Source organism: Haliotis asinina, chromosome 10, assembly GCF_037392515.1.
Source record: "Haliotis asinina isolate JCU_RB_2024 chromosome 10, JCU_Hal_asi_v2, whole genome shotgun sequence".
NCBI lineage: Eukaryota > Metazoa > Mollusca > Gastropoda > Lepetellida > Haliotidae > Haliotis > Haliotis asinina.
The window spans coordinates 19,646,529-19,674,044 of record NC_090289.1 but is presented as its reverse complement, the minus strand read 5'-3'; the positions used below and the strand labels follow the sequence as shown (position 1 = coordinate 19,674,044).

At 37.9% G+C, this 27,516-nt stretch overlaps 1 protein-coding gene across 1 annotated transcript in view; it reads right to left on the bottom strand.

Moving 5' to 3' along the window:
• The window catches only part of LOC137298235 (uncharacterized), a 692,490-nt gene that overhangs the window by 241,271 nt on the left and 423,703 nt on the right, over window positions 1-27,516 (bottom strand). Inside the window, exon 18 of the mRNA XM_067830406.1 lies at window positions 4,892-5,062. Coding sequence (XP_067686507.1) covers window positions 4,892-5,062 — 171 coding nt within the window. The remainder of the gene's footprint in view (window positions 1-4,891; window positions 5,063-27,516) is intronic.

The window sequence follows — 27,516 nt, the reverse complement described above, 5'->3', positions numbered from 1 at the left end:
AGATAAATGGAAATATTTGACTAAATATTTGGGGATCCAACCGGTTTTACAGAATCACTCTATCTACTGGCGATTGTATGTAAATTTAGGAATACAGTTCTTTAAAAGAATGGTCATACAGTACCCTCTAATAAACTTACTGCGTCAACAGTACAAACAGTCTTGGTTAATTGTTATACACTGCGATTTTATAAGAAACAACTGTGTATATAACAAAGAGGTCAATATTGTTTAACAATAATTAAATTAAATTTACACTTTACCTCACAATTTTTCAAGCATTTCGTAACGGAAATTTGAAAATAAATTTTCAATTGAGTCAAATGCTAAATCTGTCAGCGATGGATAGGAAAATAACTAGATTACCACAGATCTAATTTAAACTATTTGGACCATGAAAACAATGTTTTCTAATTTGCTTGTCATCACAGTTCAACAGCAAATGAAGCGCCACATTTGACAAAACTGCAGACAGGCGACTAGGTTTCGGCCATAGCCCCATTTATCCAAGTATCGCTAATGGAGCCGTTATTAGACGCAGGGTAGACACGCGACACAACTGCAGCAAAAGAGAGGTTCATACTGGCTCCTCACTCAAGTGATTTATTCACCAAAGCCTCCTCAACAACCACAGTAATACCAAGGCTGCGTTGGATTTCAGCCATGACAGTACTAGTGAGGTACCGTCTACACGATCAGGTATTCGCAGACCAGTTCAAGGTACATAGCGTCAAAAGAGATGGAAACATGTTCATTTAAGTGACGAGTAAGTGTGTTTGCTTATTCGTGCAGACAGAAGTCATCTTGGGGAACTTTATCCTCATAACAGAAGTGAACAGAGTTGTTCGTGTAAGGAAAGTCCATGACATTTCAACTTTGCAATGTTACACATGTGACACTCTTCAGCCAAACTTCCTTCATATAATAAAGAATGCAAACGTAATGCTTCAACACTATGGAACATTTATATAATGAAAAACGCAGTTGGTAAAAGTCCTTATGGTTTTCGTCTTGCGATACAGAGGATGTATGGATGAAAGGCTGATATTCAGGTCCATTTCGAGTTCGAGTCCATCGTCCTGTTGGCTGCTCAGCCACATTGGCATTTCTGGGAATACAATGGCGGATCTTGCTGCTAAAGCAGCACTCAAAAAATCTGTGACACCACTTCTTATTCCTTATTCTGACAACTTAGAGCTTACACCCGTGATCTGATGCAGTAGAAGTGGGACACCCAAGTGGGTATAAATAAACTACATGAAATAAAACCCTACATTTGGTTATACCTACTTGTGTTCTCAGTCCAGATTTGAAGAGGTCATCATGCGTAGATGCTGTATTGGCCACACATGATATACACATGCATAACTGTTAAAAGGTGAGGATCATCCGTTTTGTATCCCTAGTGATGAAGCATATCCTGCTTGACTGTGTTGAATTCTCTATCACAAGGGATAAATATTTCAATGTCAAAACTCTTAAGAATCTTTCTACCACTGTTAGGTCTCATTTAATTATTGTTTTGCTTAAAAGAAATTGATTTCATGATTGAATTTTGATTAATATGTGCTGTATATAGATTTTTTTGGTAGTATACATAAGCAACTGATATTGTTAGTGGCTGTATCCTCAAAGGAGGTGAAAGTATCGTAAAATTATTGTCTTCCTAAGAGGGTACGTAAGTCCCAAAACTTTCACAGTAATTTTGCTTACCCGATTTTTAACGTAGCATATTTCTTCTTTTAAAATTTGGTTAAACTATTCTACAATCACCAGTGGGTGATGGGGTGGTGTAAATCCAACTAGGGTCCATGCAGGTAGCAAAGGTACTGTAAGTCCCTGTGGACCCTGGTATGGTGATCTACCTTCAGTTGTTGGTGGTCTATAGCCTGTTTTTCTATTGTGTCGTCCTCTGTAGCAAACTGTTTTAGATTTAATTACTAGTTTTTCTGTGTCTCTGTGATAATCTAGTAGTTTACTGTCCTTCGGTCACAGGCTTTTCACCATTCACTTTTATGTATAATACTAATGGTTCTTGTCACGATATGGCTGAAATATTTCAAATGTGACGTTAAACATTAACCCAATTAATCACTCGAGTTCGATTCCCCAAGCATTCGAGTCCCCAAGCATATGAATTTTGACGCTTAAAACTAAACTGAACGCAAACGCAAACACAAATGCAACCACATTCATGAAAAGTTGTACTCTCAGCTAAGGTGCTTCAGATTTCTTGATTGCCAGGCATGACATGCATCCATCCACTGTTGGATCACAGTCAAGCCTATCTTGCTTGACTGTGTTGAGTATTCCATCATAAGGGACAATTATTTCATATCGAGTACATTGACGGATCTTTTTAACAACACTAGTTCTCATTTAATTATAGGATATTTAAAAGAATTAGATCTGTATAACTGATTTGTAAATAGATAAATATTTTCTAATTGGAAGTTTAAATTAGTAACTCAATTTGTTAGTGGCTGTACCCTCAAAAGAGGTTAAAACACTGTAAAATTATTGTCCTCCTGAGAAGGTACACAAGTCTGGAAATATTGATGTAAATTTAAGTTTTCCGGGTTTTTAATGGTAGTACATGTATTTTTGTCATTTTAATGTATGGCTAATTCTCCGCATAAAAGCTGAGGGTATGGTGTAAATCTAACCAGGGTCCATGTAGGTAGCAAAAGTAATGCAAGTCCCCATGGTCCCTGTGTGGTGTTCTACCTTTAGTAGTTGGCAATCTATAGCCCATTTCATATTGTACTGTTCACTACACTTGAAGTGTTTTAGATCTAACTACTAGTTTTACATTCTCTGTAATATTCTAGTTGGTTTTACTATCCTTCATCAACACATTTTTATAACGTGCCATTAATTAATATGTAGTTTTGTAATTAATTGCTCTCATCACGATATTGCTAGAATATTACCAATGTGACGATAAATTTTAACTCACTCAATCACCACTGTTGGTCTACTCAGACAACATATTCGGTCCATCGGAAGTGTTCCTGATCATCCGGTCCTTGCAGCGCAAGGTTACAAAGGGTATTGACTGCAAGTGATCCCTCCTTGACATTGTTGTTGCGTCACTGATGTTGTTCACATGAGTGTGAGTAGAGACAGTATGAATATCAAATTGCGTTTTTAACGGCTACAACTATAAGATTCATGTTATGACTTCAGCAACAGCCATAAAACCTCCAACAGGTTTGAGAAGCACTGCAGGAAGATAAGGCAAACATTCCTCTTGCCTCAATTCATACTCTGATTGGGTGAGTAAGTTTTACGCCGCACTCAGCAATATTCCAGCCATATGGCGGCGGTCTGTAAATAATCGAGTCTGGACCAGATAATCCTCTGATAAACAGCATGAGCATCGATCTGCGCACTTGGGAACCATTGAAATGTGTCAACCACGTCAGTGAATCTGACCATCCAATCCCTTTAGTCAAGTCTTACAACAAGCATGGTCGCCTTTTATGGCAAGCATGGGTTGCTGAAGGCCTATTCTATCCTGGATTTTCACAGGTCTACTGATTGATACCACGGTGTGATGATGCCTGACTCTCATGGGAACCTTACAAGATACTGAGAGCAGATGATCTTTACTATAAAATGTGATGCTTCATATGTGCCATGATGAACCTAGGTCAGTCAAAAAAATATCTTGTGCCAACTGATTATCATATGTTGATTATTTATATAATACACAAAGTAAATCATAATGAAATGTTTGCTGTTGCTTGTGTGGGTACTGGAAAATATTATTGTTGAAGTGCCCTTATCAAAACATCCATCCTTATACAACTACTGCTCCTGTACCATGTACATTAATAACAAGTGAGCATGTGACATTACATCACATCGTCAATATTTTAGCAATATCCTGACGACAAAAATTCATAAATTCATCATAGAATACTTTCTAAAAAACTGTCATCAAAGGACAAGTAGTAATATATCACATGAACTATTAAAAGTAGTTTGAGAAATACAAAATATGAAGCTATTCATTGGCAAACTGAATAGAAAAGAGGGCTGGATATCGACAGCAAATAAAGTTTGGCCACCATGCTCTGGACAGTATCCATCAATAACGATCGATCAGGAAGATAAGATAAGATAAGATGTACTTTATTACCTCGAGAAGAATTTGGTTTACAAATGAAAGTGCATTGACATTTGGGAGGACATGATAAATTAAATACATAAAATAAATAGTAAATACATACACTCTGATATCACAACATGAGCACATATGCAGACAGACACAACTTACAAACAGGACAACATGAACTAGAGTGAACCCGATTAATAACAACACAAACCCTACCCTACCCTACCCTTCATTTAAAAGACGGATGGTTGTGGGGATAAAAGATTTTTGGGCTATGTTTGTTTTCCAAATCGTAGGTATGACGAGTGCATCAATGGAGCGCTAGAATAATCCACTGAATACATAGCTGTTCACTTCAGTGAGCTGAAGGAATAAGTGCGTGTGATCCTCTTCACAAACTCATACGTAAAACATATATACAAAGTAGAACGTAAAAAGGCAACACAACACGACAAATGTTCTGGATGTACTTTTAAGAACCTGAAGGTCTACCGCATTAGAATAAATGCTTCTACTAGAATATATGTTCAAACTAGTATCCTTTTCACGAGAATTCTTCCTTTGATTTACCCTGAATAACAAGCTGACACAATTTTCAGAGTTGTATGTAGTCCATTGTCAGATAGTTTACCGACTTGCTCATTATTGCATGTCCGTAAATAACACCTAACATTTTGGCATCTGCACTTATACAAACTGTGGTTATTGTGAAGAATGTAACTAAATGATGACTGATATGTGCATAACATGATACTGTATATATCTTACCTGGGCATGCCTGTTTCTCACAATATATTGTCTGTTGCTTGTTACCAGAACATGTCTTGCCATGTCTGTCTGGAGGCGGATTAGTACAGAAACGATGTCTTGTCCTTGTTCCATTTCCACAGCTTACTGAGCACACACTCCATTCCATCCACTTACTCCACCCACCATCAGCTGCAGAACAGTACAAAGGCTGGAACTTCAAGGGTAATTCATGTTTATAGTTTACAGGAAGGATATAATATAACTGACTCGAAATTGCCCATGTGCATGTCCATTCATCATCTCCCTCTCCCTATTACTTATAATAACCAAATCGGTTCACCTAGGAGCAGTAACTGTTTACCTATGTATGCTTTTTCTGAAAATCTAACTATTCGCTCTTTCCAATGTCAGTCCATGTCTCAGCTTGCTGTAAGGTCACCAATCGCGTTTATTGTAAATGTGGCGGTAAATGGGAAGGACAAATGTGAGGAGTAGAATGTACTGTAGTCTAAAGTGTGTCGTAAACACGCTGAAATCGTCCAGAGCCATATGTTTAATCGTTTCGTGTCCTTAAGCTGCCGAATGATCATTCCTTAGGATAACTCTCATGATCTTGCAGTCGACTGGCCCTGGATTTAGAGTTTTTACCAACTGTGTGGATGCAATGCTAAATGCCATATGTTATCAAACCAGGTGAGTGAGTGAATTAAGATCTACACTCACATCGGCAATATTTTAGGCATATCAAAACTAAATAGGTCCTAAAGTCGCCATAATTGGACTTACATTATAAAAAGCCCGCCGACCAAGGACAGGAAAAACAACAAGAATACAGATATCACAGGTCTGAATATAAAACTAGTATGTAAATCTATGTTAGCTACATAAGACAATACAACATAGAAGTAGACTATAAATTGCCAACAACTGAAGGTAAATAATCATACTAGGGACCATGGGGACTTTCAGTACATTTTCTACATACATGCATCCAGGCTGGCTTTACACCATCCCAGCAAATTTTAGCACTTTTTGACAATTTAGCCACAACATATATTCTACGTTTAAAGACAGATATGTTTAACTTTAACTTGAGTGTTTTGGGATTTACATGCTCCCACAGGAAGACCATAATTTTACAGCCCCCTGTGGAGTCACTGCCACTAACAATCTATGTTGCTAATTTAAACAAGCCATAATAAAATATATACTCTTGGGAGCACATATTTCATAGAAAAATGGGGAATTTCATGGAACTATGCTCACTGGTGTGTTTTGCTGTTATCAGGAAAACATTGCGCTGAAACTCACTATTCTGGTTTACTTGCACGTGCATTATGTCTCTCTAAAGTCATGGGCATTTTGAATGAATGCATTGCATGCATGTGCGGTGTCAAACACACAGCTTAAAATCAGCGTTCACATGGTGAGACAGTACTTGACTTTGGCACAAAAAATGGGAAGCAGTTGGCATGGGCAAGTGTGGAAGGTTGCCACAACATTTCAGAAGTCTGTATGCGTGATTTCCATGCTTTGGAACCTGTACAGACTGTGAATGTCACAATGAGACGTGGTCGAGGACGGTAATCCAAAACTACCCCCCGGGATGACTGGGGACTACGCCTTATTGCCTAACATGACAGGCTTGAATCTTCCTCCAAATCAATGCAGAATCCAAGCTCAGGACAAATGTTATGGAATCGCCTGAAATCAGCTGGTCTAAAGAGTCCTCGTTCTGTGGTTGGAATCAACTTGATTGAGCGGCACAAGCGCTTAAGACTGTAACAAAGTAAGACAGCATCAGAAATACAAGAAAATGGATATTTTACTCCAAGCAGGACATCTGTTGCATCACAGGCGTTAGGACCAGGTCTGCTCCACTCAGAGGAAAGATTCCCCTTGCGTCCAATGCTAGCAGAAGTGGAACTGGACTGCTGCCTAGACTGTGTCTCCGTTTGCCTCTGTCCTTCTGCCTCCCTGTTAAGGCTCGGGAGTCCTGGGTTTATAGGTGCTTCATGTCCTTTGACCTGTCAACCAGGGGTCAGGCATAAGTAAATGCTTCAACCCTGTTATCTTGTGAGTACTTGGTGAGTAAACACTTGTGTGTCGCCCTATCTTTCACCGCTGTTCTCACTGCGGTTTATGAGGGGCTTCTGCTTGTTCTGCAATTTGGCAGGGTACTTCAAGAACCTTTTCAAGAGTCTTTCCCTAGCCTTTCTGTGGTCACTCAGTTGTAAATCACTTGGTGAGTAGTCAACTTGTTTGTCGTCCTGTCCCTGACGTGTCCCTGACCGCAGGTCCACAGGGTTGACTTTGTTATATTCGTCCCATTTCAACTAGAACATTTCCATGTGGAAATTTTCTCATGACTTTGTTACATTCTTCCCATTTCAACTAGAACATTTCCATGTGGAAATTTTCTCATGACTTTTTAGGGATTGCTTCCTTGCGTTGTGCAACTGATTATAGGAAGCCATCATAAAAGTGTATGTACAAGGGTCTATGCCTAGAGTGTCCACCGCATATATGGCCTCAGAAAGACACCAAACACATGGGGTGCTGATTGTCCAATATTCTTTATTCAGTCCATGCACAGGCTAGATACTTTGATAATAGAATTCTTACACTGGATAGATACGTGGATAACAAAGTCACACCACTATCCATGAAAATTCCTCGAACAGTCCCGCTGCATGTACATTGGACTCGTATATATATTGGTAACGTATACTCACACAGATCATGCCACAGCAATGCCAAGCAGTTATCCACAAACATGGGGGGACACACGTGATACTGAAAATATTCACTTGACACCAACATTTCTCTTACCTGTGCATATATATTGCAATGACAATCAATCCATGCGTTCCCTTACTTTTCCGTAAATATATATCGGGAATTATACAAAACGTATCAATCAAACTTTATCTAACATCTATATTTCTTTTCAAACTTCGATGATAAAATGATGATATGCATTATTAAAGAGATCTTTAACCGTTTTAGCACTGAAATGCTTATCCCTTGTCATGAAAAAATCAATGTAGTAAAGCAGGCTTCACAGACATGCTTAACTCATTAAGCCCTGGAGCCGCTCCACTGCCCAACACCTGGCACCCCTCGCTGACTGCCTGATTGCTGCGACGAGGCTAATTAGTGCTAATTATGCCTGATTTCCCTGGCAGGTCTCGGATATGACAGGAAACTGTCTAGTCTCACAAACAAGTACTGATTATTTAATTGTGTCGTAAAGATGTAAATGGAAAAGAGGCCGTTGTGAATACATATATTACAGCATTTCATGTAATTTATTACATGTGTCTCTTATACCCCTTTGCCAGTGTGTGCTGTATTTTCATCAACACCTACGCGGTCTCTGTACGTACGAGATGAACAAATATACAAATTCCTCCAGTCTCTCTCATCGTATGGACTGAATTATAATATATTATTTATAATAGAGTTTAAAAAGAGGGGGTCTTGCATTATAATCGTCTATATTTTTTGCCAATACATTGCTCGTGCTTACTGACTATTTCAAGGAAAGTATCAATAGGTGTGTAAGTAACATGGAACATATAGAGATTTATAGTTTGTCACTTTGTTCATCTGAACTTAACGCTGCAAACATACATCACCATTCATACACATACATATTGCATGATACATTTATCATCACTCAACGTTAAACAAAGCTTCCCATCATGCGATGGGATAAAGTTTTCCGAATGTAACGTTTTATATCTCACTCATTATATTGGCTGATACTTTGACCAATCGTATCGTGAGAACCTGTCACATAGGAAGGGCAAGGTGATGGGGCGTGGCCTAAATTTCTGAAGAGCACGTTTGGACACTCAAAGTGATAGGGTAGAGATTGGTTATTGGCTTTATCGTTGACCAATGGCTATGTTGTGTTTTGGCTGTATCGGCTGTAAACATAACATCAGTTACTGTAATGATGTATGAAAGAAACACATAAGACATATGGGAGTAGACTGACACTATGATGAGTGTATTCGTTCTCAGATGGTGAACACGCATGTCTTAGTATTTTGGAAATGTAAAACAATAACGACTGAAATGCAACAATTGAAGAGAATGAGTGAATTTAGTTTTACGGCGATTTTAGCTATATTCCAGCAGTATCGCGTGGGCTTCACACATTCTGCCCAACAACTGACAAGAATGGTATACGGTACCATTTGTACAACACAACTAGTGCATAAAGCGTTATCGTCCTTGGAACAAGTCTTTTTGGTAGGCCTCAAAACAGTCAACGCACAAAAACACATCACAGCTTGAACATCTGCATTTGATGTCTCGACGTTTGCCAGTCCGTTTCATTGTATGTAAGACATACTTAAACCAAATGATGTCCCTCTCATATCATTGTGAGAGATTAAATTGTTCAAAACATCTATGTCAATGGCAGTAAAGACGAATTTACGCACATGCATAATAATCTATGAAAGAAGCGTTTTTGCTGATACATTGCCAGTGTATACTGAATATTTTCAGGAAAGTACTAATAAGCTAGCCTGTGACTTACATATAACAGATTCAGTTTGTCGCTTTGGTTCATCTAGATTTAACGCAGAAAATATACAAACATACATGCATACATATTGAATAATGCTATTCCTTGCACATACATAAGACAAAGGGTCATGGAATGGGCATCATCAAAGTTCTCGAATAGGACGTTTTGTATCTTAACTGTTCAATATAGTCCCTGATTTGTTATCTATGACCAATCGTATCATGAGATACCTGTCACATTGGAAATGACAGGTGATGGGGCGTGGGCTAAATTTCTGAAGAGTACGTTCGGTCACTAGACAGCTTGGATACAGATTGACTATTGGTTAGATCGTTGACCAATCGATATGCTAGATTTCGGCTTTATCAACTCTAGCTATCATGAAAAAGTTTGTGTATCGTGAACATACATAATTGTGAGGATGCCTGAAATGTACACGTAGGACTAACAAGCACTTTGACGAGTTTTTTTTTTTTTTTTTTTTTTTTTGAAGCAATCCGATTATTTTACCCCGGATAACCCAATCCAATCATTGAGTAGAGATAGTATTTATTTGCGTATACTTTTTGCGCACACTACTTGTACATCAAACATAATGGCTTGCCGAACATTTCAATATAATCTGCACATTGTTACGAATAAATATCATAATTCAAATACATGTATTATAGAATTAAAAAAGTAACACGATACTGATTTATTGTGATGTATACACTTGTAGTTGAATCTCCCCAAATATTTATGAAGATGGGCATACTCATATTTGTTTTGAAAGCAAACGAGGTTCAGAAGATTGGCAATGGGCGTGACTCCACAAAACAGGTTGTCCAATGATGTAACAGCGCATAAGTTTGTTTTACACTTGTCACAGGACAAAAGTTTACCTGGACATGCAATCGACCAGAGTCTGTTATTTTGAGGTTGAAAGAGGTGTTCATATATTTAGTGTTGTCTGATTGAATGATTATACGCATCAATTCCGTAACTGATATATTATCCTCCTTTTATTGACGATGGATCTGATACACGTGATCATTACACAGGATAAGATAATTGCAGGGATCAAATACAAACGTTTCTTACACAATGCTTATGTAAATTGCATTGAAAAATCACATTTCAAATCAGCATGAAACAGCTTGAACAAAATACCCCAGTTACCTTTGTATGGTTTATGTGTACTATATATGTATATTATGAGTAGATGCAAGAGTTATCACTTCATATACGATTATGTATTATTGTCAACTTTAAAAATCAATAGTCACAAATGAATTAGGTCTAAATTAGTAACTTGGTTTATTTCAAATCTACACGAGTGTAATACAGTATTGCTATTTATGTCTACGATTCATTATATGAACTATTACAGCGAATGAATGAATGATTTAATTTAGAAGAAGGTTTTGTAACCTTGTCACCGTTAATTCAATCAATGTGCAAACATAGTATCTTAGTATTCACTCCCAATGACGTGTAACAGACACATGTCTTCTGTAACAACATCTCATAATCCCTTTCCTCGCAGACATGTGTTCATTTGCCTGTATAAGCCCCCGACATTGCAAGAAATTGTTATCAAAACACATCAATAGTTCTTCTGATTAACACAGAAAGTAACCTCTCTCGTAAGAAAGGTTACTCTTTGATCATTACTGCTAAATTGATTGAAATTATAGGTACAGCACGAATTTAAAATGTAAAACCCCCAATACGCGGCTCTCGCTGAATGAGAGGTGCTTTTCACAACCCCCAATATGCGGCTCTCGCTGAATAAGAGGTGCTTTTTATTACCCCCAATACGCGGCTCTCGCTGTGAGAAGCTAATTAATTTGCCGCATATATGCGGCTCTCGGCCTTAATGAGTTAACTGTGATTTTCTCATCCCATCTCTCATAGCTGGTTTAATAGCATGTAATTTATATATACCTACTTGGATGTCTCACTTCTTCTGCATCAGATCACAAATATAAGACCTAATGATAGTTTTATCATCAGGGTATCCAATAAGAAATTGTGTCACAGATTTGTTGAGTGCTGCCTCAGCAACAAGATCGACCATAATGTTCCCATAAATGCCAACATGGCAGGGCAACATAGTTTTATAATTCAACAGTTTCAGTTAAAAGTGAATGTTTGCAACAGAGATTTTAATACCCAGAAGAAATATGATTTATCTTCCCTAAACACCTTAATGTTTATTTTGAACTGTCTGAAGCATGGGTATCAGCCGTACACTACAGCCTACCTATGTGAATCAAACGATTCGAGGCACTTGTGGTGGGTGCTGGTAACTCTAAGAGCTCACCAATCCCCCGTTGTGGACCCGTGTGCCATGGGTTGCGACCCTGTGTTGGTGGAGGACGGGATCATGGTGGCTGAGGGCACTGGGACTATGACCCTATTCTCGAAAGGATCCTAGCCCTAAGATATCCTAACTTTGATCCTAGGGTCTAGGATAGGTGTCCTACCTTATTCTTGATAAGTATCCTAGTGCTAGGATAGCCTAACTTATGACTAATACTAGGATAGGTTCTGAGTCCATCTCAGTGGAAATCAGCATGGTGTGGTACTTGTTCACCAATTTTGACATTGTGAAAACTTAATTACAGCTGAATTTACAACAGCACACAGTTTTATGAGTTGAGAAGATTTTTTTGAGTTTATATCATCAATTTATCAGTTGTGAATAAGACTTACTTGTTGCAGTACACATATTCTTTAGATCTACAACTGATATGTATTTTTATTCTTACCTATTCTATAACTTTTTATTCACAACATCGCTCTTTTCTGTCACATTCCTTTGAAATGCCAATCTCAAGGCCAACTCGATAAGGGAAGTAAATTCTGTTTATTTCCTAAGTGAATTTTGCATAATGAAAGTTCAACTCATGACAATCATTAAAAAAAATCAAATGATTTTTGCACATCTAAATTCTCTTTTCAGCAGACATTCAAAATCTGATGATAAATGTTATATCCTAGTTTAATAAATGAATTTGATGTGATGAAAATATTGAATATGTTAACAATACTTAGATCTGATAAAATAGTTTAGATCTATTCAAGTACAAGTTCACTCTGTTTTTCTGGATACAAGGTATGAATTTTTATTATAAATATAATTAATTACAATTTCTTCTAGATCAAGTAAGTCCACCAAAAGGTGAATTTCACCACTTTTAAACCTTTTACTTCGATTTCTACTCTCACCATTTGTCTTGTAAAAGAGATTGTAGCTGCCTTTACATATGTGTTTTTCATGCAATGAATCATAGCTAATATTTAGGTGAACTTGATGAAGGTCTTCACCTACTGAAGAGCTCGCTATCCTAGCTAGGATCTGTTACACAACTTTGGACAAGGATAAGATCGTTTCGAGAATGGGTCTTACCTTAACAGTACGATGTCAGAAATAGTTAGGACCTGTCTTAGCTGGGACACTTTCGACAATAGGAACCCTGGTGTTTCTGCTGCCCAACACATCACTTCAGCCCATACTTCACCTAGACGGGTGGTAGAATTGGCCCGATTCCATCAATCAGCAGGTCATGGAGACATTTAACTTCAAACCAATTGCTTATTACATTATGTTCTTATCTTAATTGGTTCTAATATACACTATTAGTGGAAATGTAGAAGCACTAGAACCGATTTGAATGATTTACAACTTTAAATTTAAGACTTCAAACCATCAGCATTATGTTTGCAAGAGACCAATTTCAAATCAACGGATACATTTCATATCAAAAACTGATTCCTACAACTGTTTCTCACCTCCAGGTGATAAAGCTATTGTAGGATCTTCTATTTTAGAGAATTGTGGCACTATCCACAGGCATGTTACTCTCAACACCCCCCATCAGGCAGCTGCGGTCTGTATTCCTCTGCATATTGTTGTTACCTTGTGTTCATTGTATGTTCCACCATCATCATCTCTGCAGCAATCTGATCTTCAGATGCTTTATGACCAACTACCAGAACCATGTCTTATCATGGGAGACTTCAATGTTCATAACCCGCTTTGGGGTAGTAATAACACCAATGTGAAAGGAAGGATTCTCAAGGATTTCTTCATGAATACTGATTTATTCATTTTCAATGACGGTTCTAGCACATATTTTTATCCTGCAAATGGTTCATACTCCTCACTAGATTTATCCACTGCGGATTCTCGTATATACAATGAATTTGAATGGTCAGTACACGATGATCTTTCTGAAAGTGACCATTTTCCACTATACTTTCAGCCAAAAACCCCAGTGATGTTTAATATTTCTTGTCGTGCTTACTACTGGAGAGCAATGGCAGTTATGTTTAAATAAAATAAATAAACGGTGTCTCGAAAACAGCTTTAAATTTTCTAAATCCCAAAGTAATTCTTTGCATTTTTGTAGAAAATAGTAACCGCATAAAACCCTGAACTACTTTTAAATGGCGATCCCATTAAAAGTGTTAAGGAGGTCAAGTTCTTGGGATGTTTGTAATTCTCACTGGGGGGAACCCGTGGTGAGCCACCTCCTCGTGGTGGGTGTTGGGTAACGCTAAGTGCTCGCCAACCCCCTGTTGTGGAGCCGGGGGCATATTTGGTCCATCAACCTGTTTGCCAGGGGTTGCGGCCCTGTGTTGGTGGAGGGGATCCTGGTGGTGGAGGGCAATGGGGGCCTGCAATCGTGTTCCTGTTGCCTAACACACCACTTTGGCCCTGAATTCACCTAGACGGGTGGTTGAATAAGCCCGGTTCAACCAATCAGCTGGTCATGTCGAGCCCTGTGCATTACTTGTATTTGCACAACTTATATTCTGAGCTACGTTGTTAATTTTAGACCTCGACTCTTTTGGTCTCTCAAACATTACTTGATTTGACATTTGATGCAATTAATTTGCCTAGAGTCCAGTGCTGGAGACCCGCAGACATGAAGCATCGTCCCTGTTGACACTCCTTGGTGGGTGGGGAGCTTGGAGGGTGAATCATATATATTTCAATCATGGCACCCCCACATAAATAACGTACACACGAATCTGATGATTCATTCTCTTCTGAGGATGAAGATCAAACAACTTTCACCAACCCCAATAATTGGCCTCGATTCCTTGTAATGTGTGCACCTGATGGTGGTTCTCTCAAGTTGAATCCCTTTGCTGTATCAAAGGGCATAGAGGGTTTGGCTGGAGAAGTGAAAGAAATAAAAAAGTTGCAATCTGGTTTCCTTTTTATCGAATCTATGAAAATAATCAAGTCAAAGATTCTGAGAGTAACCAAGTCTTTAGCTAATGTTCCTGTAGAAGTGACCCCTCACAGGACATTAAATCACAGCAAAGGCATTGTTCGTGATACGTTGTCTCTCAGACATGAGTGAAAGTGACACTGTCACAGAATTACATTCTCAAGGCATTACTCATGTCAAACGCTTCACTGCTAAAAGAAATAATGAAATTTTCAAAACAAACACATACTTCTTCACATTTTGTCTGCCAGAACACCCACAATCACTCACTGAAAGCAAGTTACTGTAGACTAAGGGTTGATACTTTTATCCCCAATCCATTAAGATGAACGGAACTAAGTCTTGAAACTATCCAGCTGCATGCCAAAGATGTGCTGGACCATGGGAAAACAGTAGTCTGTGCAATAAAACACCTGTTTGTGTAAACTGCTCGGGTTGTCATCCATCTTCACCCAAGGAATGTTCTTCCTGGAAGCTGCAGTCGAAAATTTCGTGAGTGAAACATGAGAGAAACGCGTCATTCAGATGTGAGGCAAAACAGATTGTTCTTTCACAAGAACAATCAGGTCCGTCTTACGCTACCACTGTTTCTGCTTCAGCTCAGGTCTCTCAATCCAAACCTGTTTCACGTACTTCCGTAAGTTGTCAAACGGACTATACATGGGCTAGAACATCGGCTCCTACATTGCTATCTGCAGAAGTTCAAGCGACACCTACTAAGGTTACTTCCAGTGCACAAACAATGTCTTCACAAACAATAATTCAGGCAAGTCAAGATGCATCTGCATCTCAAAAGCAACCAGCTAAATCATCAGACATTAATGTGAAACTACCTGTAAAAAATAGATCCAGACCAAACTATGACAACAAAAACAATCAGAGCAACAGAGCCCTAAAGGGGCCAAATAACCATGTCCAACGTTTTAATAAGTTTGCATCTCTTGAGGACATGGATGTGTCCAACCATACTCATTGTAGAACACATAGCTTGTCGCCCTCAAGGAAGGTGAGGGGTGGATCACCTGTTCATCCTCCAAAGAAATAATGTCTTCACCAATTATCCAGTGGAACTGTAGAGGAATTAGGACTAATTTAAATGATTTACAGTTATTAGTCCAAGATTTTAAGCCATCAATGTTCTGCATTCAAGAAACTTGTCTGAAGCAGACAGATAATTTTGCTTTTCTCCTCCTGCTGATAGAGCTTCAGGTGGATCATCTATCCTGGTGAGAAATATTATCCACAGCCCAATTCCACTTAAAACAAATCTCCAAGTTGTTGCAGAGCGACTTACATTACAGGTTGCTTCTACTTGATGCTCCTTATACATTCCGCTGTCATAAACGGTTCTACTAACTGATCTACAGGCTCTGTATGATCAACTACCTAAACCATGTTTAATCATGAGTGATTTGAAAGGCCACAACCCACTCTGGGGTAGCACTAATACAAACACCAAAGGTAAAGTGCTGGAGGATTTTTTTTCAAACAATGATTTATGCATTTGTAATAACGGTTCAAACACACATTTACATCCTGGCACAGGAACATATTCAGCTCTTGATTTGTCACTGACTCCAACCCATGGAATGAATTTGAATGGTCAGTCCATGACGACCTCTGTGGAAGTGACCATTTCCTAACAATACTAAAACCTGTGAATCCATCTGACGTTCCTCCATCATCAAGATGGAATTTTAAAAAGGCTAACTGGCCTCTGTATGAAATTCTCTGCGCTGAACAACTTAAACCTGAACTTTTCAATGATATTCCTGATGCCATTAAGTGTTTTTCAGATAAGCAAAATACCATAGCTGACGAATGTATCCCAAAGTCCTCTTCAATTCCTCATATACGAAAACCATGGTTTACAGATAAATGCAAACCGGCTAGGAAGGCACGGAAGAAAGCCGAACATTACTTTCGTCACCATCCTATGGTCCACAATTTTGATAAATTTAAAATTTTGAACACCAAAGCACAGTGTACTTTCAAGTGAACTCTTGGCAAAACTATGTCTCAAAAATTAATTCGCGTACGCCGATATCAAAGGTGTGGAATATGATCCAGAAAATCAAGGGTAAGGGATCTAAATCTGACATCAATCATCTGAAAGAAGGGAACCAATCATTGACTAGTAAATCAGATATTGCAAATAATCTTGGTGAAACGTTGGCCAAACACTCTTCCTCATTGAATTATGTACCTGAATTCCAAAAATATCAAAAACAGCAGGAAAAGACACCTATTAATTTCAATTCAGATAATGGAGAAGACTACAATGAAACATTTTCGATACATGAACTTCACACTGCTCTGGATCAGGCTCATGATGCTGCTTCTGGAGCTGATGGTATCCACTATCAACTCCTGAAACACTTGCCAGACTCATGTTTGGAGACACTGTTATATATATTTTTTATAACATTTGGACAAGTGCAAAATTCCCTTCGCCATGGCGTGATGCTATTATTGTTCCCATCCCTAAACCTGGACATGATCACACTAATCCTTCTAGTTATAGACCCATTTCACTAACTAGCTGTGTTTGCAAGACCATGGAACACATGATAAATTATCAACTTGTTTGGTACTTGGAAACCAATAACCTAATAACAGACATACAGTGCGGTTTCCGTAAAAACAGAAGTACTATCATTTAGTGCGTTTAGAATCTTTTGTTAAAAATGCCATAATTAATAAACAACATGCAGTGTCAATCTTTTTCGATTTAGAAAAAGTGTATGACACAACATGGAAACATGGAATTTTAAAAGATTTACATGACTTTGGATTACGAGGTCGTTTACCTCAATTTATAACTAACTTTTTAAAAGACAGACAATTTCAGGTCCGAGTGGGTTCAACCCTGTCTGACCATTACAATAAGGATCAGGGTGTTCCATAAGGCAGTATTTTGTCTGTCACACTGTTTAGCATTAAGATTAACAGTTTATCTTTTTAAAATGATTTTGTTTTAAATGATTCAATTGATGGAGTGCTTTTCGTGGATGATTTTAATATTTTTTCTCGCAGGAAAAATATGCATACTATTGAACGGCAATTGCAGTTGTGTTTAAATAAAATAAGTAAATGGTGTCTCGATAATGGATTTAAATTTTCTCAGTCAAAAACTACCTGTCTACACTTCTGTAGAAAATATAAGCCACATAAGGACCCTGAACTCTTTTTAATCCTCTCAAAGCTACTGTCGAACCCATTGGACAGGAGTGCAGGATAATGACATCTCCAAATAAAACTAGCAATAATTATTCAAAGAGTCGGATTTATGTGTCATTTGAATTATGTATGGAATGTACTAATTCTCAGTTTTATACATATATAATCTTCAATACCTTCAGAATTCAGCATCACAATTTCTCGTGAGGACATTCCCAGCCGTAGGTCACAGGTCAGTGAGACAGGCAACCAGTTTGTGAGAACCCGTAGGACGCGAACCCGCGATCTTTTGATTGTTAGCCCGACAGCTAACTGACTGAGCTACGTCCACATTGTTGCGCCATATGCAAATTTAGCTAGTCATTCCTGTGACGTCACGGAAATGAACGGAAAGAGTCAAATTGGTTGCGGAAAATTACGAAGGTTACGGGTAGACTTGGTGCCACGTGCTTTCAATCTACTGGCAGTTGCCGATTGGTCATGATATCATTTGGCACGATCATCCTATTCTGTAATCTACAAGATACCATGTTGTGTGAAATGAGCTGATATAGTTCGAACTAAAAACAGTTGTTGACATCAGGTGTCTGACATTGATTTCATGGTGCATGGATGAATGACATGCTTGTATAAAAATCATTGTGTGCTTTCGTGACAAAAAAGTGTTGTAGGAGACACAGTAAGGACAATGTGGATCGCGCTAAGGATTGAGTGAGACATGGGCATGTCTGGTGACGGCACGGGAGTGAGTTAGACTTCAAATTATTATTGAAAATATGTAGATCAAGAGGTGAAAGTGGCAGGAGTGCAAGTTCGAGGCCGATTTCCATCAGCCCAAAATTTCTACATTAAAACTTTTTTTCGTTAATTTAACATTGGACATTTTGGTCTCCCGTTTTTTGTGTGAACAAAGTATTAAAAATGCAAAAGGAAAACAAATGGTTTTCATGCGTCCCTGTCCCTGTCCCTGACCCTAACCCTAACCCTAACCCTAACCATAACCATAACCCTAAACCCTTGAAATAATTCTAATATATAGAATACGTTGACCGAACCGGCACAAAAATGGCTGACCTGTCCAGTGTAATGCATTCTTACTGCTTCGAAAAATAAATACAAATAAACTCCATTTTGCAAATTACTAAATGACAAAGATATATATGCATATTAGTTTACATTTAAAATTCATTTGATCCAAAGAGTTACGTTCGAAACCAAAATATAAAATATATTTAGATTATTTAAAATGACCAAAACTGCGAATAATAGAATATGGCAAAAAGAGACCAGTGTCAGGTATTCTTATTAAATTTAGAAAATACAAAATATTTAAATACACAAAATATAACACCTCAGCACCTCTTAAGACAAAGAAATATGAGCATATTAGTCAAAAAAGTAAATATATTTAAAACTGGTGCTTGCAAAAAAAAGCGCATCCGCCGGTGAAGTACTACTGGAAACTCACAACATCGTTGGGTTTCTGTATTGACATGGCTGGTAGAGATGAAACATCAGTGAGTGGAACTTATACACTTATACACTCACTGAGCTTGACGACCTTGTTGCTATGCCGGTGTCATAGGGCATAATGTTTCAAGAACGTGCTTTTGAACAAAATCACCTGCAACTGCGTAAAATAGTATTATGACGTGTCTTTAAAGTTTGTGGTGCTGTATTCTAAAGGTAGGTCTTTTTCAGGTAATTCAGGTAAATTTAGGAAAATTTACTTTATTAATGTTTGTCTCGTAATTAACCTCTGTACATTTGAAATTATTGGGATATTTTTTGATGATAATATTTATTTTTCAATCTATTATTAAGCAGTCAAATATTTTTTCAGTTGTTCCTTATTTAGTTTTTTTAGAAATTAATTCAGCAAGCTAAAGGTTAAATTTAACTTTTCTTCCACACATTAAATATCTAAAAAATAAATGCTTGAAGGCTCTGGATTTACTAAAAGTTGTTTCCAATTCAAAATGGGGAGGTGATCAAGCTACCCTCCTTCACCTATATAGATCACTGGTCCGCTCAAAGCTTCATTATGGGTCCATTGTATATGGAGGAGCCTGTAAAAGCAACTTAAGACTATTGGATTCTGTCCACCACCAAGGACTTAGACTTTGTCTAGGATCCTTCACAACTTCTCCAGTGGACAGTCTTTATGTCGAGGCAGATGAACCATCTCTTTCACAATGCCGTGTAAAATTATCCGTACAATATATTACAAAACCTTTTTCTAACAAGTCTAACACTGCTTTTAACTGCGTCTTTAATCCCCTCTATGAGGATTTATACACTGCGAAATTTTCTCTTGTTCCATAGGGCATAGAGTTAAACCATTCCTTTCTTGTGCTGGCATTGAGCTGGAGACTATATCTCCTTCGCGTTTGCTTTCTTCTCCTCCTTGTGTGGCCACAAGTTGAATCAACTCTTACACAGTTTAAGAAGTCAGAAACTAATCAATTACAATATAAACAAAGAATATAATCAATTAAAACATAAATATAGCACTTACAAACCCATATTTACTGATGGGTCCAAGGATGGTGGTGCAGTAGCTTGTGCCACTGTCATTGGATCCAGAACAATATCTTCTAGATTACCAGACTGCAGCTCTATTTTCACAGCTGAAGCAAACGCCATATTGACGGCTCATAAACATGTTCAAAGACACCCCAAACATAAACAGTATATAATCTATTCTGACTCTCTTTCTTGTCTTCAGGCTATTAAAAATATTTCTTGTAAACATCCACATTTAATTGAAACTATTCAATTGCATAATGATCTTGCTACTGGCCAATACGACATCGTCTTCTGTTGGTTACCCAGCCAAGTAGGCATTTCTGGGAACGATTTTGCTGCCAAGGCAGCACTCAACAAATCTGTCACACCACTTCTTATTCCCTACACTGATTATATAGCTACCATTAAATCTTATATCCGTGATCTGATGCAGAAGAAGTAGGCCACCCAAGTGGGCATTCATAAATTACATGCAATAAAACCTTATATTGGTTATACCTACTTGGGTTGTCAGTCCAGATTTGAAGAGGTCATCATGTGGTGATGTAGTAGTATTGGCGATACGAGATATACTGATGAATACTTATTTGAAAGGTCAAGCATGGTCTTGCTTGACTGTGTCAAATATTCCATCACAAGGGATAATTATTTCAAATCCCAAACTATGAAGGATCTTTATAGTAACATAAGTTCTCATTTAATTCTTGCATTATAAAAAGAATTAGATATGATATCAGACTTGTAAATAGATAAATATTTTATGATTGGAGGTTTAAATTGATAACTAAGATTGTTAGTGGCTGTATCCTCGAGTGGGGGTTAAAGTACTGTAAAATTATTGTCCTCCTGAGAGGGTACGGAAGTCCACAAACATTCAAAGTAAATTCAAACTCTTCGCCTTTTTAATCGTAGTATATGTGTCCTTTTAACTACATGGCTAGATGTGCCTAAATTGCTACCGACTGAGGGGATGGTGTAAGTCCAGCTAGGATCCATGCAGGTAACAAAAGTAATGTAAGTCCCCATGGTCCCTAGTATGGTGATCTCCCTTAAGTTGTCGGCAATCTCTAACCCATTTTTATATTGTATTGTCATCTATAGTTAAACTGTTTTCGATTTAATTACTAACCATAAATGATATCTGTGATATTTGCTAGTGGTTTTACTATTCTTCATCAACAGGGTTTTAGTTTCCTACATTGATTTTCATTTTACAATGTCATTATGACCTGTTTTCGTCACGATATGGCTGTAACATTGCTGATGTGACGATAAATATGAACTCACTCTAAGTGGGGAGATGATCAAGCAACCCTCCTACACCTTTATCAATCTTTGTTCCTTTCAAAAATGGATTATGTCTCGGTCGTATAAGGTGGAGTCAACCTAAACTATTAGATTTTGTCCACCACCAAGGTCTCAGACTTTCTGTTGGCTCCTTTCCAACTTCTGTTCATAGTCACTATGTCGAGCCTGATAGGCCGAACAATGAATCAAACCCTGCCTTTAACAGTATCTGAATAGATCCTCTGGGAGGATCTATATAACAGGAAGTCTTCTCGTTCCGCCACTTGGTCTAAGAATTGAACCATTCATTTCTGCTGCCTGCATTGAGTTGGAAAACTTATCTCCTCCTTGGCAACTGGTGAGAACTGAGGTTCACCTAACTCTGACGCAGTTTAAGAAATCTGAAACCAATGACTTACTACATACACAAGAATATCACAAATTGAAAAGTAAATATAGTACAAACAAGTCCTTATTTACAGATGGGTGCAATGATGGTGGCGCTGTTGCTTGTGCCACTGTCACTGCATCCAAAGCAATACCTTCCCAATTGCTCAATGACAGTTCTATTTTCACAGCAGAAGCTAACGCCATATTAACGGCTCTTAAGTATATTAATAAACAAAGTAAATAGCAGCAATACATAATCTTTTCCAATTCTCTTTCATACCTTCAAGCTATTAAAAATCTTTCTTGCAAACATCCACTTTTACCAGAAATTATTGAACTGTATTAAAATTACTGGCTACTGGCCAATGCGACATCGTCTTTTGTTGGTTACCCAACCATGCTGGTATTTCTGGGAACACAATGAACCCAATTTGCTGCTAAGACAACACTTAACAAATCTGTGACATCACTTTTTTTCCACACATGATTATAAAGATACTATTTGATCTTATATTCACGATAAAATGCAGGAGTAGGACACTAAGTAAGTATCAATAAATTACATGAAATAAAACCCTACATCACTCCTGGTTTGAAGAGGAGTAGTATCGGGAATGGGGGTTCTCTACAGGTCCCTCCAGTCTGAAAAATTGGCCCCTTATTGGACCCTAATCCAAAACCCCCATCTCTATCCTATCAGTGAGTTGCATACAAAATTTACAAACATCGGACGAATAGTTTTGTAAATATACTGAGTCAAAAAAACCCTTCACACTCTCTCTTTAGGGCACAGTTAAAAACAAGAGATGGTAAGATAGTTAAATTGTTATTATTTCATTGCAGAGATCTATGTGGTGTACTCGACACACTGACAGTGCCACAGTCAGTTCCATTAGGCTACACCACTGTTCCAAAACATGGGTATACAGAATGTCAAGTCACAAGAGTAAATTTCTCAGCTCAGTATTGTGTATGACCGCACCGCACATTCACCACTGCCAACCACCGTCTCCTCACTGACTGCCTGATGCTTGTGAACATGTGGTTGGGGATTCTGAGCCATTGCTCTTGCAAGGCAGTGCCAAGTTCCTGCAAATTCTGAGATTGGTTCATAAGACCACAAAGCCATCTCTCGAGTGCATCCCAAACGTGTTTTATTGGATTCAGGTCAGGGGACCTCGATGGTCAGTCCATAACATTGATTCCAGTGTCAACATCGTGGTATGCAGCCGAGCATTATCATGCTTGAACTGTAGACCTGGGCCATGAGCCGCCATGAAAGGAATGCGTTCAGGTAAGAGCACCTGGTCATGGTAAGTAGCAATTGTGAGGTTTCCACAGATGACCAGAAGTCAGGAACGGGTTGTTCCCACAGAAAGCACCCCACACCATGCAACTTCTACCCCCGAATCTGCCAACTTGCTGTACACAACATTGGACATACCATTCACAACGATGTCTCCAGACTCTATGCCTGTATGTAGGAGACATACTTGGGCAATCAGAAGTGGTGGCAGTTTTTTGTAGATGACCTCACAAGTCGCACACACAGTATGACTGCTGCATTGCATAGCTCTTGCGACGTCAATAAGTGACCTTCCCACTTGCAACATGCCAACAACACATTCATGTTGCACATTTGACAATTGTGGCATTTAAAGTACCGTTAGAGCTGTGGTTATAAATTGTTTTTTTCTATTCTTGAGGCCAAAATTTGCACAGCGAATGGATGAGTTTGAGTGGGTTTTGCTAACGTTTTTCTAGAGTCAAAAGATAGGGATCCCATTTCGGATACATAGATGTATCATCAGAGAAAAAATATTCATTATTTTGTAAAGTTCAGTATATTAACTTTCAAGTGAACATTGGGTGGAATGGGAGAAGGGTAATACCATCAACCTTTTCCCGTAATTAGGTCTCAATCAGTTAACGACATCATCAAGTGTGTTTTCCAATGTTATATGGCTATAGCTCATCCATCTGTCGAGACACATGCAAAATGTCATGAAAATCAGTCAAATGGTTTAGGAAATAATCACTTTTTAGTGAGGATGTGGTCGGTCGAAAAAAGGCTAAAATCATCAACTTTTTGCTGTAATTAGTTCTCAGTAAATTAAGAACATCATCAGGAGTGTTTCCAATGTTATATGGCTAAAGTCTTAACACCTACTGAGATACATGCAAACATTTTGCGGAAATAATCACTATTTATATAGCATGGGGTTGGTCTGGCAAAACAGACTTCTATATATTACTGAGGAGGCATGTGTTTTAAGCCAAAGGAAAGGCAGTTTTCGGCAGTCTTGCGGGCTGTCTTGCTAGCATCATGTATGGATGTGCTTGTAGCGAGGTGAGAGGTATCAGAGGGTGAATGAAACGTAGGTTTTGATAGTAAGGATGTAGGGTTGGCAAACTTGAGAGGTGATGGCTGACTGAAAGCGAATGAAACGTAGATTTTGGCAGTGTTTGACTTATTTTGAAGGTTGGTTTGAGTAAGTGCTGTGTATTGCTACAGCTATAATGATGCATGGCTGGTCGATCAGCTAGGTCTGATCTTGGCAGTGGCTTACTTATCTCGAGGGTTGACCTGAGCAAGCACTGTGTGTGTTACCTTGGTTATAACGATATATGTCTGGTTGATAAGCGAGGTGGTGGCAGTTGCTACCTTCTCGAGCATTGCTATGAGTGATCTCTCTCGCTTTTGAAATCTTCCAGGGACTTGGTACGACTACATTGTGATGATGTCCACAAAGCAGTTTATCATGAATCTTCTTCAATGATGATTTGTTTAGTTTTCACGTGGAATGCGTCTTGGACCTGTTGTCTCCCTTGTTCCAGTAACTTTATTTTCTCATTTTTGCTTAGAACAGGGTATTTGCGAAACTTGGTTATTTGTTTTTATATCTGAAAAAATGCTGCACATCACTGCATTGTTTGCAGATGATCTGATTTTGGTTGCTGACTCTGTTAAACTCAAACGTCGTCTTGACACATTGCACATTGTATTCTTACAAATGGGGCATGGACATAAATATTGATAAAAGTAAAATTATTGTCTTCAAGATGGGTGGTCCACTATCTAAAAATGAAAAATGGATATATAATGGTTCACCAGTGGAAACTGTAAATGCTTATAAGTACCTTGGACTATTGGTAATGCCCAAATTAATCTGGACTAGAGCATGTAAAAATCTTCCTGAACAAGCTAGTAAAACACTCAGGCCTGTTAAGTCATTCACAAGAAAACAAATGGTGCTTTACAAAAATTTACAAAATTTAAATGTCATATTTACAAACATTTACAACAATTGTAAAGGTGATGTTTACAAGGCTTGTAAACTTTCGTAAATTTAGGAAAGATTTTACCGCTACTTCTTTCAATTTTGAAATTTCTCAAGAATCCCCATGACTCTGTAAACTTACTCATTTATTTCTTTTGTTCTGTTAGAGTTCTTACTGTTGATATGCATAATGGATCTTGCATGTGACATATTTATTCATGAAAACTGAAGGAATAAGCCATATTGTGTATAGTCCATTTGTGCTTTATATCAATGCAACTGCGTCTGGTGCATGAAAACATGAAAGTTGATGTGTGCGGCCAGCATTGATCTATATACCAAATACTTGTGCCTGTTAAAACAGATGTCTTGCCTTTGTTCGAGATCATCATCCCAAGCTCATTCCAGTGATTTTACCACTCTACTCCGTGGGAACTATATGCATTCTCTAAATAACACCTGTCACTAGACCTTTTATGTTGGTGCTCATTAACGGTGTTATGCAACTGGCATATTCAAGAAATCTCATAAACATGTCAATAGATAACTGGTTGTGATGTCAGTATGTGTGGATTGGAGCAAATACTCAAATGAATTAATAAAATCATTGTGTAACAAGATTTATATAATCATTAACAAGAAGTATGTTACAGAATATTTAAATGGTGCGTGCCGGTCTATCATTTGCTTGTTTATGTTCGGCGTACATAAATTTTTAATTTATCATTCATACATAAAACATAACTTACATAACTTCATGCACAAGTGACTCAACAAGATTGGAAAAAACTTTTCCATACTCTGTCAGGGTCTTCCTTTCTGCTTGAAGATGTTTTTTGTCTTAAGTCTATGGTTACTTCGGTGAGCATCCACAATTTTACCATCAAGACACCAAAAATAATTATCTTACCAATAACGTTCTCATAAATGCTCTATATTGATACAATTAGTTTGTATGTGTGGAATGCACTTTACAAAGGTAAATAAACCAAAGTTCTAATACAAGATTATCATATGACAAACCACGAGGTTAATTCTTCAATCATATTTAGTATCAAATCGAAGAGGTAGGCAGATCTTAAGATGGACAGATTATTAAGATCAGATAATTCACTATTTCAATAAAAGATTGTCTTCAAGCTTTACCCATGTTTGTAATTCAAATTTATATACATATGTGACAATACATGCTGCATTTAAATTTTGTATGGTATGTTGTATGGTACCGGTGTCGATATAAACTGTAAAGCTGTTCACAATCCCATTTCATTTTTTTCAATAAAAAACAAACACAATAATTAAGCACAAAAAATGAGATGCGTAAATCATTCCCTATGCTGGCGGTGGCTGTGTGGGATTAGTTAAACGACCAAACCCAGTTGAACATGCCTTATAATCCTCTTACTCTTAAAATAAACAACTTCAACAAGAAAGAGGATATCACTAGTGGGATTACTTGACTGATTTGAGTTAGTGTTTTGATAACGCTTAGTCTTGATGAACAATAGTCTATTTCAAGTACATGGTCAATTGCTAAAATTCATATTAAAGTGACATACCTTTATTTACATGTTTCACAAACCGTTGTGTACACGTGCACTGTCCATTGTATTTCTTGGTTGGAGAAGTTACAGAGAAGAAGAGTAACTCAAAGTAATTTGATGACCTTTTGAGATTTAAAATACATATATGAACACCCGATGGTAAAAATGCAGTTGATCATTGCACACCAACATACGGACATTTTTGCTTTCGTGAATTTGAGACTTTACATCTACAAAGCCGTTCAGAATGTCTGTCAGCGATATTTCTTCAGAGGGCACATTCAGCTCAGGTGAGTATATTGCAGATAACGCAAGTATATTATTTGTAAAATCAGTAAGGCAATCCTGATGATGCCATGTGTTCCTTCAGCAGCATGGTAGTTGAGAAATCTTACATTCAAGACTACCATGTCATTTAGCAGGGAGCTCAATACACAGAGTCGTAGAGTATCCCTGCCATTCAGTAAGTGTTTAGTATATTGAACCACGATATGAGAACAACAGCCCGACTAATTGGCTGATCAAAGGTTTATTACATGTCATAAATAGCCTTCCTGGGGCTTAATCAGGCTGTGGGGGTGGAATATATTCCCCAGGCAACACCAGCTGTTTTATGTGGTTGAACTGAAGGATTACCTGTTGCATGTAATTTCAA